The sequence below is a fragment of the Rhamphochromis sp. 'chilingali' genome (genome assembly GCF_963969265.1).
Source record: "Rhamphochromis sp. 'chilingali' genome assembly, chromosome: 15".
Lineage (NCBI taxonomy): Eukaryota > Metazoa > Chordata > Actinopteri > Cichliformes > Cichlidae > Rhamphochromis > Rhamphochromis sp. 'chilingali'.
The window spans coordinates 16,127,176-16,143,431 of NC_137942.1; the positions used below are offsets into that span (position 1 = coordinate 16,127,176).

Consider the following 16,256-nt stretch of genomic DNA (forward strand, 5'->3'; position numbering starts at 1 on the left):
GTAACAGGATTGGAGTGGCATGATGAAAGGCGCTTCCTCGCTTTCGTTAGAAAGCTTCACAACAGTCCCAGGGAAGGGGTGCAGGAAAATGTCAAAGCCTGATGTGTAGCCGGGCAGATGCTGTAATTAGATTAGGAGCTAACCCTAAGCACCCACAGTGGAGGTCATTAGCATCGGTTTGTGGCCCCGCTCGGGGCTTTCATGTGTCTAAACTGCTGAATATATATACGGTTATAGCCGTGTGTTGTGCACAGTCACGACACTTACAGGAAAATGAGATGAATTCACTCTGAATGAATAATCCACAACAAAAACAAACCTGTAGTGCATTTCAGAGCCTGCTGTTCCCAACGCATTTTCCTCAGGAGACATATCAGCATGTGAGGCATTTTCAGCTTCTTCTATAATATTACAGAAGCCAAACCATAAAGGCTCAGATGGAGGCTTTGTTTGGCAGTCCCTTCAGACCAATTAATGACACAGTGTACGAGATCACAACTGTGATACACCGCATAGCCCCCTGAATGGATGGATCTGCTTTTAGCAGTGTTTTCCTCCCCCTTGTGTGAGGAGAGGCAGACACATCCGCTGTGCAACCCGGCATCTATCAGGGCCTTTGTGTGGAAGTGAAGGGGAACTCTGCTCTTGGAGAGCTATTTTTAATCATTGGTGGCAGCGGTTGTGTTGCTTCAAGCGCTGTAGGCAGCGAGGGGATGGAGCACGTGGGGGTCCGCAAACAGAGAATGGAGCGTTTGTGGTGACAGCAGGATGTTTAGGTGTCAGCAGCAGGCAGCGGGGCAGGTGGCTGCAGCTGGGATGCAGCCTTCAGTTCTTCAGAGTGCATATAAACCACAACACCAGCTGGAGGTGAACGAGAATACAAACAAAAGACGAGTGTTTGTTTTTTATGTTTGTGTTCTTTAGAATTGTTTAGGTCCCACTTTGCATGATTTATTTGAATTTATTGTTTTTTTGTGGGGCTTTTTTGCCGAAAGGTGAATAAACCCCCAATAAATAATTTAACGTTGCTGCTTTACGATCATTTGTGATATTATACTAGACCATGTAAACACCAATCAAATCTTTCTGCATCTGGAAATATTCACCTGAAGGAACAGATTTCACGAAATGCAACATAGAAACAAAAAAATACAACAAAAGGTGTTTTTTCCGTTTAGCTCAGCTGGAGCCATGTATTGATAAAAAGAAGCTGAGGCAAAGATGAAATGATAGAACGTGTCACTAAATGCACAAAAAAATATATGTTTTAAAAAAGCACCAAACAAACTAATTCACCTCCAAGTATGTGTTGAATTCATAAAATTCTACTAACACATAAAATCACATAATAAGTAATTATCCGGGAAATTTCCAGAATAAAACAAAAATATATTAACGCATTAGTGCCAAATATTATAGGAAGGATTAAGCAAACTGACAGTGCAGGTTGTATTTCTGGGCTTTTTCACTCATTTTCAGTGATGTCCTTGTACCCGAACATTTTCAGGGGAATATTTTTAATTTTTTAATCCATTTAACTTTGACCTATAAATGATTTAAGTGTTAAAAACGGGCATCTAACTCAATGAACGAAGCAGTGTTTTGTTTACACATTACAGACAATTTGGAAGATAATTCATTTTAAATGTAAATCAGTAGCATCCAGGCTTACTTTTCCAAACTTTTGGTTCAAATCATCGCCAATATGCATGGAGGAGGTCAGGATGGAGTGGCTGCATTTCAGCCAGCGATGTTGGGAATTTTGTCAAAATTGTTCAAATTATTAATTTTTGATGCACTATGCAATGCAAATCTGAGAAGCAGAAGAAGCGTGGGATCATCTTGACAGAGAACAGAACAAAAGGCAGCCAACATTCAAAGAAAAGCTTTGAATGTCTTTCAAGAAGCCTCGAGAACTATTCCTGAAGACTAATGAAAGGAATGACAAGAAAGCTGAGAGTTCAGACTATGTTTAAGAATAAAGGTGGTCAAACCAAATGTTGACTTTCAAGGTCGTTAGAATTACACAAATTCTTTCTTAGCCTTATATACAGGATTTTCATGCATGTTTGTATATTTTATTAGTTGCAACTATTTCCAATTTTCCTAGTAAAATATAAAGAGATGAGGGGTGGCTTAAGACTTTTGCACAGCACAGCTTCAGTGTTGTTCTTTCATGTTGGAAGCACACTCAGCCTCCACTCACCACTTTGGGTTTAAATGGTGGCTGGATCTCTCTGTTGGCCAGGCGCTCCCAGTCGATGCGTCTGAAGAAGGCCTGCTCTCTGATGTCTCTCTCACCCTCCAGGCCACAGCCGAGACGCTTTGAGGGGTGCTTGGTCATCAGCTGGTGACAAACGGAGGAAGAAAAAGAAGAGATGGAGGCAGCTTGAGGGGAAGAAGGTAAAAATAGGACAGCAGGAGGACTGTGAAAGGATCTTAAAAACGTAAATATAGAAATGGCATATTTTGAATCCTTGCTTCCATCGGCAACATTATGCAGAGCCAGACTGACACTCAACCAGCTTATATATAGTTACAAGCAATCACGCCACCTTTTCATCGCTGCTTTTTTTTTTCTGAATCAACAGCCGCTTTTAATTTCAACTGTGAATCATTTGTTGCAAATGAAATGTGAAGAAAACAATAAGAGGGGTCAGGATAGTCTCTCTCGTCAGCGGCTCTGAGACGATGAAAGATATTTATAGTGGCGGGACGCAGCCACAGGATGTAATATCATAATAAATGAAGGCGGGTGTGTTATTAAAAACTCAATCAGACCGCACTTGAATCTTAATAGAATTGTCTCCGGTTTCTAAATTTGCTGTGAAAACTCATTTCCATGTTGGTAAACAATCATAATAATGACGACCTTGATGCCAACTTGACTGTGATGATGTCAAAGTCCCCAGGTGTGAGAAAAAACCCCAGGTGGTCACTAAATAAAGGGTTAGTGTTGAAAGCCATGGAAATCGGTGATTTGGTGCATTTTTCCACATAAATGTTAGTGTGAAAAATTATTTCCTGCTACAGTGAAGCAGCATATTCTTAAAAAGGATCCTTAAAAATGACTGGTAATATTTATAATGTATTTACATCACTGTGGGCCGTGTTGCTAGGCAATCGAGCACAAGCCGGATTGCTTCTAGTCACCGATTTGAGAAAATGCAAAAAAGGTTAAAAGTAGCTTAAAGTTGCTTGTTTGGTGTAACAGTGTGTGTCTGGTTCGAGAAACAAACCCTGACGATGACAAGTTGTACTGCTGTTACCAAAACTGGTCCAAACTGGGAGTCATTTTCCAGGCGTGGAGGGTGTAATGAAAAACATGGGACACATTTGCTGTTGCAGTGTTCTGTCTCTACAGTTTTTTATTGCACTTTTATCAAAGTGCAATAAAAAACTGACTGGAGATCCCATGAGGAAGAGCATCTAAAGCAATGTTTTTTTTAGCTACAACATGCTTGTACCATATTGGATCCCCTTTTGCTTTAATTCTTTGTCGCATAGATTCAAAAAGGTGTTGGAAACACTTTCGTGTTGACATGATGGTATCACCCAGTTGCTGCAGATTTGTCGGCTGTACATGCTTGACGAGAATCTACCGTTTCACCACATCCCAAAGATGCTCTACTGGATTGAGATCTGGTGACGGTGGGGGTCATTTCAGTACATTGCATATATTGTCATGTTCAAGATTATTTGAGCTTTGTGACATGGCACCACCACGCTGGTGGAAGCGGTTTTTCAGGTAGTACTCAGGTGTGGCGTTTAAAAGATGCTCAGCTGAAACTAAGGTGGAAGAGTGTACTAGGAAAAATATCCCCCTCACCGCTATATCACCACCAGCAGGCGGAATCACCAATAAAGCAGGATGAATCAAGGCTTTCTTGTTGTTTATATCAAACTCTGAGCCTAATATCAGAATAGTGCAGCAGAAACTGAGACTCGGACCAAGCAACAGTAACAAGCTGTACCCTTCATATTTTTTGTTGACAGGAGTGGAACACGATGTAGTCGTCTGCTACAAGTTTCAACACGTTGCACATTCAGAGATGTTTTTCTGCAGCTTTTGAAGTAGCTTGAGTCTAACGAATGACTATTTCAGTCATTGCTCACAGGATATTTTCTCTTTTTCTCTGTAAATCTACATTTCTAAATGCTCTGAGTTAATGCCATGTTATTGCTGATTAGGTATTCCTGTTAATGAGCAGTTAATGAAGTGGTTAGTGAGTTAAATCTGCAATAACTGTACAATGCTATCACGTCAATATGGACCAAAATCTGTGAGGAATGTTTCCAGGATCTTGATGAATCTATGACATGAAGAAATAAGGCAGCTCAGAAAAGGAGGTCCAATTTCTGTTTTCTAGTTTGATCACTCATGTCTGACATGCCTCTGATGTTCAGTGTTTGGGTTCTCAGCAGCACGTAACACCAACTTAGAGTGGATAAAAATAATAATACTATACACTAACTACGATAACTATAAGTGTCCAGTAAGTATGTCTACAATGGCAGCAAACAAGTAATTACTGTATAGCAGCTGCTCCAGGGTAGAGCAGTGGACTCTCTGAGAGCAACGTTTGAGCTTAAGGGGTTAAAAGCTTTTGTGTCCAACAGATCAGACAGGATTCTTTGTTTCATGATTTGAGCTTTGATAAATATAACATAATATTTTTTCATTAAATCATACCCGACTCTTGCACACGACAGCTACTGAAACCAGCTTTCTGTTATATCCTATATCATTATACCCTGGAGGTTCAGCTACCAGTAGCAGAGCGGTGTCCTGTGAAGTGAGATTAATGACTTACCGAGCTGTGTCGAGCTTAAAGCCAGAGTTTTCTGTGGCTCTACCTGGCTAAACCTTTTTACTGTGGATCTGGTACTAATTGAATCTCAAGCCTTCTGCTCAAGGAGTTCTCTTAACAAATAAACAGATTTAGCAAAGAAGCAGGAGCCTTTTATCTGAAGTCCTTTGGCCTTTTACACAATACTTACTCCTTTGCAGATGGACACAGCTTCTTTAGACATGGACTTGGGGTAGGACACATTGTGCTCCATGATAGACTGGAAGAGCTCGTCCTCGTCTTCTCCATCAAACGGCGGCTGAAGAGAACAGAAGCAGTGTCGGAGAGTTCAGACAAAAGATGATGATGATGATGATGATGATGATGATGATGATAATGAAGATGACGATTTGCAGCTTGTTATGTGGAAGACACTTAGGCGGCAACTCTGGCAGGTGAAGGTGATTCGCTGTGGTGTTAAGTGTGTTATGAGGCGTTGCTATCTCTGTAAGCTGTTGTTGTACTTACGGTTCCTGTGTGGTTCACTCCAGGTTACTCAAAGCAGCGACACGTCTTATGAGCGGTAAACAAACAGCAAATCCTGGTATAACAGTTTATGTGATTGTTTTCAAGCATGAACCACCTAAACTAAGAAAAATGTCTTCCTCCAGACTGTTGCCTGGAAACTGGAAACCTTTTATTCACACCTTAAGTATCTGAGCCAAGGTAACTTGCGATTTCTTTTTCCAAGGACACACACTGGTTATAATAATAATAAGACGAAATATTGCAGTGCTTTGCTGCAGTCACTTTTAATCTTCAATCAAAACCAAACTATTCACAGAGATATTGTGAGGCTTCTCACTATTCTCTTTCATTTCTGAGCATTGGGAAGATAATTACTTGTCATTCCCCCTGTCTCTCTTTTTCTTCAACAAATTGCTCGTCTTTCATTAATACAGCTGGAGCCACTTCAGCTAGCTGCTGTTTCCGTCATCAGTTAATCTGATTACTATGCTAGCCGATCTTAATTAATTAATTTTCATCTAAAATGTCAGAATATAGAGAAGGAGAAAATGCCCCACAGTTTCCTAGAGATTGAAGGCACATCTCGAAATCTCTTTGTTTAAAGCAGATGGTCAGTGGCGTAGTACAGGAGCTCATCGGGCTCATCATGCCTCAAAACTCACAGGTTACTATAATGTGTGGAGTAAAGAAAGAAAGTGATAAGCTTTGTTGCTTTGTGGGAAGAAAAAACTCTGGAAACTCTGGCAGAACCAGGAGGAGGGTCAGCCATGTGTTCCATCCAAAGTGGGATGGATGCTAGCTTTCCTAACAAGACCAGGTTTTCCAGGGGAACAGCCAATAAGACTTCAAGAAATCAGAGATCCAAATGACTGCAGGAAACGCTTTGAATGCAGGCTGTGCTTGAGTGGCAGCTAATATTAAAATGTGAGCTATATCTGATTAACTTGCAACAGGTTTAAGCACAATTTTAAGAATACATTTGTAAGTACAACTGGTGCATGAAAAACAACGCATTACCTGTCCTGCCAGCATCTCGTACAGAAGAACTCCATAGGCCCACCAGTCCACTGATTTCCCATAAGGCTGGTATGCTATAATCTGAAAGTAATGAGAAAAGAAAATATATTCAAAAAGTGGAATAACTGTGAGGGCATGAAGCAACAACATCCCTGCTGTCAAAATCCTTTTCTAACCTGCCTTTATTCTGTCACTGCTGCTCGACTCTGTGCAGAAAAAGGTGACGACTGCAGTGTTGTACTGTATGCAACCAAAGGCAGACACAGTGAACGTATCAGAGAAAAGTGAACAAGCAAATCAACCGCCATTAAACACATTCAGCTATTCCGAGCTTCCATAACAAAAGCGTTTTCTCCTACCATCCAATTTGCCATCCCACAACTGCCTCCCACACACAGACTACACACGCGAAATGATAATCACGGAGACGCAAAAGCAACGCGCTAAAGCACAGCTGCACACAAACGCAGCAATTTATGCAGCTCCCAAAGTTATAATTTGTAGCTTGGCTTTCTTGGGAGATAAACCCACAGCCATGCGAGGTGCAAATGTTTACATCTTTCTCTGGATTCATTAACTTAAGAAAAAAAAATACAGTTTAGAATTAAAGCCTTGTCAATCTCTGTCAATGTTCCTGCATATTTAATGATTTAGAAAGTTATTAATATGTGGTGTTATTTTAGCAGGTGGAGTAGTAGTCAGGAAGTTTAAAAAAAAGAAAACGACTAAGAGTAAGGGCTTCCCTCACCTCCCACCTGGGAGATGCTCCCCTCTGAATCATTGCAGACAGATTGTATATATACGTATATATGCGTATGCATGCACATAATACTAAACACATAATCACACATTTCATCACCCTGAGTGACTCATCTCCTCCTTTTACTCTTAACTCTATTTCTGTTCCTTTTATTAGTGATCTGAAGTCTTTCTCTTTCCGAGCATCCACCCACAAATAATATTTTCTTTGAGCATCTGATTTCATGAGCCTCAGAGCAGCTCCGGTGCTCCTTGTCGTGATGAGTGTGAGTGGTTAAAAAAAAGAAAGTGATTTAAAAAAAAGCCCATCACAGATCACTTAAACGACTCTCACAGGCTTGAGAGATGTCTTGATATCCAAGAAACTTCAAACCATAACGGTGACATGAAGGCACACACCCACATCTTTCTGTTCATTTATTCACACTTTTTAAAAAGCCTGGGCTGACTTTTTAACACATTATTACTCCAATGGTTTCAATCTTTCTCCATAATTCACTATAAGCTCTGTTGGATTCCACAATTCGGTGTTTTTATGCACTCATGAAAGACTTCCAAGGTCTGTTTTTAGAAAAATGAACATTTGAAGTGTTTATATGCACTAAATTTATAAATTGTAAAGTTTTTATGGATTTTTTTAAACTGTTATATTACTAGTATGGTTAATCTGTGGTGGGCAAAATTAAGTTACATTAAGTTATCAGTGCTAATTTTTTTATTTGTTATCAGAATAGGGAGCTTTTAATTTCATTAATTTGCACATACACAGGTAGAATAATTAAATTCATTCTCCAACCAGCTTGGTCTCACACTGTCCACAGAAACATCGGCTTAAAGCAGCTTGCATGGCTTTATAGGTAATCTGTTTCAAAGCAGGCCTATAGTGCAGTACATGGTAAAAGATATGTTCCCCCTCCACCTAACTACTGTTCTCTTTTTTCAAAGTAGAAATCAAATTTAAAACAGTAAAAATCTCATTTTTCGTTCTACGATTTCAGTCACTGTAATGAAAATGCAAAGTTCAAGTACTGGACAATCAGAAAGACCGACAAAACTCCATTACATTACAGTATTAAACCAATAAGAAAGTCCCCAAAGAACCTGCACAGTAGTAATGTCGTCTTTGTTTTGTTACTCTCATTGTAATCCCTGGGTTTTGTTTTGTTTTGTTGTTGTTTTTTTGTTGCAGACATCTCACCTCCGGTGCGATGTAGTCTGGGGTGCCGCAGAAAGTGCGCGTGGTCATTCCTTCGTACATGTTTTCCTTACACATGCCAAAGTCTGCTATCTTGATGTGGCCCTCGTAGTCCAGCATCACATTGTCGAGCTTCAGATCCCTGCAGCAGAGGCGGCATTTGTGTGAGTGCATTTGTGACTCCTTTAATACTTCTTACATGCGGCTAAGCCAATATTTCTGCACCGTCTCTGAGCAGTTTATCTGCCTGCGGCGTACATCATACACTGAGTAATAAGCAGTAATTTCTAGGTCTGAAATTATTTTCCCATCAGCTTTTTATCTCTATGCTGTCGTTGCTCTTACAATTCAGCCCGCATCTCTGCTTGTGTTTTATGTCTCGATTCTTCATTTTCCTCCCCACCCCCGGCCTTCTGGCGGTTACGTCTGTCACATACTAGACTCTGCATGTCAAGCAGAGCGCTACTCGCATATGAAGAATGAACGTGAGCATTTGGCTGGAGTACTGAAAAGGAGCGGGGTGACCTTGGCCTCCTTCAATCACATTTTTTTTTTTAGAATTGAGTGATCAGTATGGATGTAATACTGTGGCTTAGGGAAAGACTGACGATCAAGGCATAGCTACATGTCCATTTTAATCTCTTTGTTTAGGGGCTCAGGAGATAGAGCGGGTTATCTACTAACAGGATGGTCAATGATTAAATCCTCGGCTCCTTCCTGATTATCACTGGGAAAGACACTGAACCACAGGTTGGGCCCGGTGAGTCAATCGTCTGTACGAATGTGTGTCTGAAGAGGCGATTGAGGCTTGCAGTAAAAAAGTGCTCGAGTGTTAAAATTAAATGCAGTTAGTGATGAAACATCATGACAAGCATCAACACCTGTCACCCACCTGTAGATGATCCCCTTTCGGTGCAAGAAAAACAAACCGACAGCAATCTCTGCGGCATAAAACCTGCAAAATTGAAAAACAGACATAATATACGAGCCATAAAATAGGCTGTATATCTTCCCAAAAGAAAACTGTCTGGGAATATATTAAAGGTTCCCTTTCCCTTTCCCTAAAGAATAATAAATTACAAATCATGGTGACCTGACACTATGAGCAAGCCAGAGTGTGTCACTGAGGGAAAATGCACCAAATAAAAACTTTCAGCTGGGGTTTGTAATGCGTCTTTTCAGCAGACGGTGCTTCGTGTTGTAGATTGTTATTTTTTGTTGCGTTCTTTTTCGCTCTCTTCTGAAAGTAGGCTGTTATATTTCTTGACACCTATTTGACAAGTCTGCTCTGATGGACAGAATGAAAAGAGTTGAAATTACAGAGAAGTGCTTCCTGTGATGGGCGTAGAAAGTATGACTAGCAGCAGTGTGGAGACCACAGATCATGGAGTGTCAATGAAATCCAGCGACAGCAGAGGCAAGCAAAATAACTATTAACCACTTGAAGTGGGGGAGTTAAACTCGTCTCAGCTACGACACGGGTGAAGAATGAAGCATCGCGTTGACTGACGTTTAGTGGAGCTATAAATACCCACGCAACTGAACCAACCGTCAGGTGCAAAGCAGTGTGTAACCAGGTAGACGGGGCTTTAGTCACACTCATATTGTGACAGGAAAGGTGAATGAATGAAAGGTAGTAGTGCTTTTTTCCCCTTGTTGCAGGAATGCACTGATCCAGCGTTTTCAGTTACAATCTGATTCGATATCTGCTGACGCAGAGCCTTCTTCAAGTTTTGGGTGTCAGTACAACAGATCATCTGCCTCCATCTCACCCTAACCCCAGCATCCTCCTCACAGCAACCCTCTGCAAGTCCTCCTTCACTCCATTCATCAGTCTTCTCTGTTGTCTTCCTTATTTCCTCATGCCTGGCAGCTTTATCTTCAACATCCTTCGTCCTGTATATCCACTATCCCTCCTCTGCACATTTGCAAACCTTCTCAGCTTTGCCTCTCTAACCAAATTTCTGTTGCTCTGATCGTTCTGATATACTCATTCCTAATCCTGATCTCCCTTGACGAAAATCTTATTAAGTACCGATCCCAAAATTGAATTAATAAGCCCTAGTCCCCATTGTGAGGAACAGAACGGGAATTATTTTTAAATGTTAAAGGCAGCATTGGGTCCAACTTAAACATGGCCCGAGTTCACAAATTAACTGTTGCAAATAAAAAACAAGTAGGAAGAGAAATTTACTGAACTGCTTTTGTGTTACCAAGACGATGACAGACAAGGCAATCAAAATACATGGAGCCATGCAAATAAAAGCTTATGCAAGAGGATGCACTTTCCCAACGTAGCCACAATAGCTCGTTTTTCAGCCAAAATAAGCTGTTTCTCTTAAGTTCTCTACAAGTGTTACTTGTTTACTTTTCTTACTCAAGAAATAAGCTGCCTGTGTAGGTGATACTGCATGTCCAGGCTTCGTCCTCACTCATCTCCCTCCACGCTACATGACATCATAGAACTGAACTGGATAGATAGGGCCATACATCAGCTTAGAGTCACCAGTACAAATACCAGATTGGTGCATCCTGAATACTCAGACACCACTGGCCCATGAGCTGCACCGAGACTCTCTGTTTTCAGCCTTTTATCTAGCATAATCATATTGTTATATTTAAAATATAACATATCTTAGAATCACCTAAAAATAATGTTATTTCAATATGATTTTCCTCTTAATTTGACACTCATCTTGTCAATATGTACCAGGTTAAAAGGAATACTATAGTTCACACATTACTCTACTATAGTACTGGGCATCATTACTGTAAGTATGTGTACTTTTAAATAACTTGACGTGACTATAAAACATGTAAGCTGCCTGCAGGATATCAACATGCAACATCCTTACACAGCCTGTGGCTCCTTAAACTTGCCCATACGCTGGATATGATACATGAGGTCTCCTCCGTTAATGTACTCCATCACAAAGTACAACCGATCCTACACACACACAAAAAAAGAAGAAAAAAAATTAGTTATTGTCCACGATTACATAAAGATAAACACCTCACACTGTGAATCTGTGCAGATATAATATTCAGTGTCTAAAAGTCTACAGCCATATATCTTAGAGTTACAGTATAATTCAGACTGAATACATTCTTCTATTAAAGCCTGCTGTACAGATTATAGATCTATATTATAGGACACAAAGGTTTGATCATTAAATATAATTTTATTTAAGGACTTCTTGAGTCACCCGGTCTACGCACAGAGTTGACGTCATACAGGAGGACTTTGTATTCAAAGGGTGGTCTCAGTTCAGTTTCAATTTTCTCTGCAGGAGCACTGTTCAAATAAATGTAAGTAGGAAAAGCAAATATAGACGTAATGACAGACACACACAATAGGACACACAGATTGAGCACTAAGTAACGGCTCCCTTTGTAAATTAAACGGATATTTTTGGAAGTGTGATTAAAAACTTTGACGTCAGCAGGGGCTGAAGTTTCTACACACCACTGTCTGGAAGCAGGAGTGGAGCTGCGTGAGGAAGGGCGGTTTGTCTCTCAGGGCCAAGACTCTCTTCTCCACCATTGTACATTCGACGTCATCGTCCTGGATCACGACATCTTTCTTCAGGATCTTTATAGCGTACAGCTCCTCCGTCGACTTCATCTCAGCCAGCATCACCTGCAACGGGGGGAGACGCCAAGAGCCAAAGCCACCATAAGACAAAGATAAAAAACAAAATCAAGCAAATGAAAAAGCACAGGAGCATCTATTTTCTCTCACCTTGCCGAAGCTGCCCTTCCCGAGCAGAGCCAGGAAGTTGAAGTCATTGAGTCGGACCCGGTCCATATTCCCTGACGGGAAGCTGAACCGCCGGTGGTCTGATGGCGTGATCACTTTCTTACCGTGTCCCAGCTTTGCTTTCTGCAGAGACAGACGTGTGTTAGGATACAGACTGCATTCACTCACGTGCCAAATAGAGTCAAATTAGAGTTTGAGCGTGGATAAGGTTTGCACATTTTTGTTCTGTGCTTCAGATTTTGTTTTTGCTTATAAATAACTGTAAGCATGATCCCAGCAAAGTTAAAGAAAAGAACTTAATCACCACCACCTTAATTTGTGACAGTCAAGAGGATGAAGGAAGTATACATGCCACCCGTTGCTGTTGTTTTCCAGTTTATGATAAGATATAAAAATCAGAAAACCATACTGTAACAACTCACAATGTAATACCAACAAAAACATGTCAAAATGTGATAAAAATATCTTTCGGAATGTTTGAAAATGCAACAAATTCTAATAAATTATGGTCAACGTGACAGTTCTTTACACGAAAGCATGCTGTAACATATTTACACCTCATTTAAGGTTACATTTTACAAATGGAGTTTTCGTGATTTGTTACATTTTCAATCTCTCTGGAGATATTTTAAAATGTTTCGCATGCTGACAATCACATTAATGCATGGGAGTTGCTTCTGTAATTGTTAGTTATTACATTGTGATATCGTTACAAAGAACAATGACAGACACATGCATCCATACAAAAAAAAAAGAAAAGAAAAACAGGTTTGCTGCATAATCACAAGAAAATATAAAGTCAAGCTTGTTTAATCCTTCCAGAGCCGACAGTAATCAGCATCTAATTTTTTTCTGGCACGCGTGGCAGTTTCTTTGTTATATTCAAACATCCTCGGTTATTCAGCGAGATCTCACTACTGGTGCATTTTGGGAAACTGTCTGGTGGACAGTCAGCGGGGGTTGCCAGTGTTGTGAGGATCCCTGTTGTTATAATCACTGCTCTGCTGAGCGTCTTTGAACAAAAAAAAGGGGCAATTAGGACCCTGCCAGCTCCCATCACGGGTCCAGCGGTTGTCTGTTTCTGTCAGATGGAGCACACAAAAAACAACAACAAAAAGAAAAACATACAACCAGTGTGAGCCACGAGAGCTGTTTCCAGGACAACCGTTTCTCTACTCTTTACTAAATGTGACGGTATACTTCACTTAATACTTATCACATATTTATTGGACTCGGGTCACGTGGTTTTATGCGTACATCTGGTTAGGTCAGTGAGCAGCTGATTATTCTAAACATTAAGTAGGTATGTCAGTAAACAAGCAGGGCGGGATGAGTGATTTTCATTTTGACCCTGAGTGCCGCCTGATCCAATAATTCACTGCGGTTAATGAATTTCACCTGACAGTCCAAGTGTAATTGAGGTGGAGAGGAGACAACTGTGATGAAAATGAACTGACCAGATATTTGCAGGAGTGCGCAAAAGCGCGGGAGACAGGAAAAATCTAAATAAACAGCAGTCTACAGTCAGCGTGACCACACTCGAGGTTCCCTAGGGTGGTAACTCCACAGCTGAGGTCAGCTCACAGCAGCTCACAGTGCAGGCCAGAGTACAGGCCATATTTAATTTGGAGTTAAAATCTCCCTTTAATTCAATTTTAGGTGTTACAGGCCTAAAAAAAATGTGGAAACAAAAATATGAAATAAAAAATGATGGTTTTATTTTGAAATTGCACACGAAATTGTTTTATGTTGCTAGGTAGATCTGACATGCCCGCATTGCTGCTGCTCTTTTTATTAAATAGTAACACATTTGAATAAGACGGTAAACACTAGGTCGTGCTGTTGATTGCAACTGAAGTTCAGCTTCCACCGCTTGCTCCACTGATACCCTTACCTTGGAAGGACACCTAGTGGTCATTCCTCAAACACAAAACTGCACCTATCTAACATGGACCAGCTGCCGGTATATAGCGTATAAAAGAAACCGGCACGTCTCCAACACAAGCACTCACACAATATCGACACAAAGATGCTGTGGCCACACAAAAGTTAGGCAAACCGTTACAAAGCAGCCACTCACTGGTCTCTTAATAAATCTAGGACTGCCACTGTGTTGAGGGATCTGGCATGTGTGAGTGTTCATCAGTGCCTCATATTTTAACATTTAGACTCTTGACTAAAGAGACACTAATAATAAAACTAATTGGAAAGTCTGCCTTTGGGGTTTGTGCCAGTATCTTTCTCAAAAAGACTTAAGAAAACATCATGGATTGGACTTAAAGGTGTTAATCTTGTCTTACAGAGCCTCTCGGTAAACTTCTCTGTGCTCCATAAGTTTACAACAGAGGGACAGACGACAGACTGCTGTCTGCTGTTTGTGTATTAGAAGATATGAGGGACATAAGCTAAAAGAGTGTACACGCGGCATCTTTATAATCATAATGAAACTGTTAAAGACTAAAAACACAAAAAGAATTTAAGTCATTCGCTTTCTTTGTTCTTTTATTTTTCATGTTGCTTAAATGTTTTTGAACCTCCTGCATGAAAGATGAAGATGTTGCAGTCAGTTTGGAGCACTTTCTGTAGTTCAGAGATTTTTTATTCTTCTGAGTCATTCTATATATAGCTAATGTCATGTTTTAGCAATCTGAGTTACACAGATCAAGCAGATACTTACCAACATAGTGCTCTGTCTACTTTGCCTTGTGTCCTGTGTTAAGTTTTACAGAGAAACAGAAAACAACTGGAAACAGCAGGCTTTGCTGATTAAAACCGCCCAGTAGATCACTGGCACCAATCATTCCAGTATTAGATACTGGCGAGCTGTCTGCACAAAGCCCGTAAGTAATACAGAAGCATCTGCTGCAGCGCTACCAGACTTCAGAGCAGTTTCTTTCCTCAAGCTTCTGATGCTACCGAATCCATCCTCCCGAGGTCAAGATGAAAAATGCCTTCTGTTTTTAAAATTATTCATTCTTTCTTTTATTTATTGATTTATTTGTCTAGTGGCACGAAGGTTCTACATCTACAATTTTGATGTAAAACCCTGGCAGGAATTCATCTATCGTTTTGAATATATTTGTGCACAAAACAAGGATTGTGGATTTTGTCCTTGACACTGGAATAAAAAAGGGGGGATGCATTAATGGGTGGCGTCAGCGGGTGGAGGAATGTTTACTGCAAGCAGAACCCTTCTTTTTTTCCCCACTGCTTGTACCTGACTATTGCTTTAACACAGGCTTGAAAAATTGCGAGCCACTCCTCTGCAGCCATTTGCAAGTGCTGCAAATGTCAGACTTTGCTGATGTGACCTTCAATGCGAACACACCAGGAGTTGTGAAAACCTCAAAATGTGTCATTCATTCATCGTAATGTGTGGTTCGTTTTACTTTATGCTTACATGTGATTATGAGCCTGAGACAAGGAGAGAGTATAAGAGTGCTCGAGAGGAGTTAGAGAAAGAAGACAATTTATTACAAAGGGTCTGTAACAGCAAGCAAATTGGGCTGATTCAACTGTGTGCTGTTGAAAGCCATTGTTAGTAAATCAGATTGATTTGTGGAATCCCAGCAGAGATTCACAAACAATCCTAATTCGGTAAGTAAATTAAGTGCGAGGCAAGCTACAAGTGAGAGAAAAAAAATTAGATGAAGCAGGCAGGGGAGCTACCTTCAGATAGTGGATATTTAACTGGCAGTCCTAGAAGAAAGGAGGAAACTCAAAGGTTAGCCGGTGTGTGCGAGCGTGTGGACAGAGACAAGAGAAGACATTATTCTGATCACTTGTAATCCTAAAATCGTAATTGGCCCGGAAAACAGAGAGATTCCTGCTCTGTCACATCTGTCGCATCCCGCCTTAGTTTCCACGGCAACCGCACAGTCGTGCATAGACGCGAGCCTTGGAGGAAAGTCGAGGTCAGCGTCGTACGGCGTGGAGAGAAAAGAAGCGAAAAAATTAAAAACAAAGCAGAGAGAGTCGGCGCTTTGAGGACTTGCTGTGAGTTTACACAGAGTATTAAAACCTCCGCCTGCCCACGCGCAGGGCTGGACTTTAATAAAACGCCTCTCGCTCTCTGCCGTCTCGGTTTTCCTGTTTTTTTAAAAAAATCTCTTGCAGTTTTGCACCTGTTTTCATTGCACTGTTCAATATAGCAGCCACCTTAATAATATGGACATAAAGAGGTCGTGAGTTTTATTTAAGGCTGCAT

General features: G+C 40.7%; 1 protein-coding gene across 3 annotated transcripts in view; it reads right to left on the reverse strand.

Moving 5' to 3' along the window:
* The window catches only part of prkcab (protein kinase C, alpha, b), a 122,687-nt gene that overhangs the window by 2,544 nt on the left and 103,887 nt on the right, over window positions 1-16,256 (reverse strand). For 2 of the 3 annotated variants that reach the window (XM_080905366.1, XM_080905368.1), the window contains 9 exons: window positions 15,719-15,748; window positions 12,032-12,172; window positions 11,756-11,929; window positions 11,145-11,236; window positions 9,182-9,244; window positions 8,293-8,431; window positions 6,336-6,416; window positions 5,002-5,109; window positions 2,207-2,347 (listed from right to left, as the gene is read on the reverse strand). In XM_080905366.1, the coding sequence (XP_080761492.1) occupies window positions 2,207-2,347; window positions 5,002-5,109; window positions 6,336-6,416; window positions 8,293-8,431; window positions 9,182-9,244; window positions 11,145-11,236; window positions 11,756-11,929; window positions 12,032-12,172; window positions 15,719-15,748 (969 nt within the window). The remainder of the gene's footprint in view (window positions 1-2,206; window positions 2,348-5,001; window positions 5,110-6,335; window positions 6,417-8,292; window positions 8,432-9,181; window positions 9,245-11,144; window positions 11,237-11,755; window positions 11,930-12,031; window positions 12,173-15,718; window positions 15,749-16,256) is intronic. The other variant, XM_080905367.1, reaches the window with a different exon arrangement.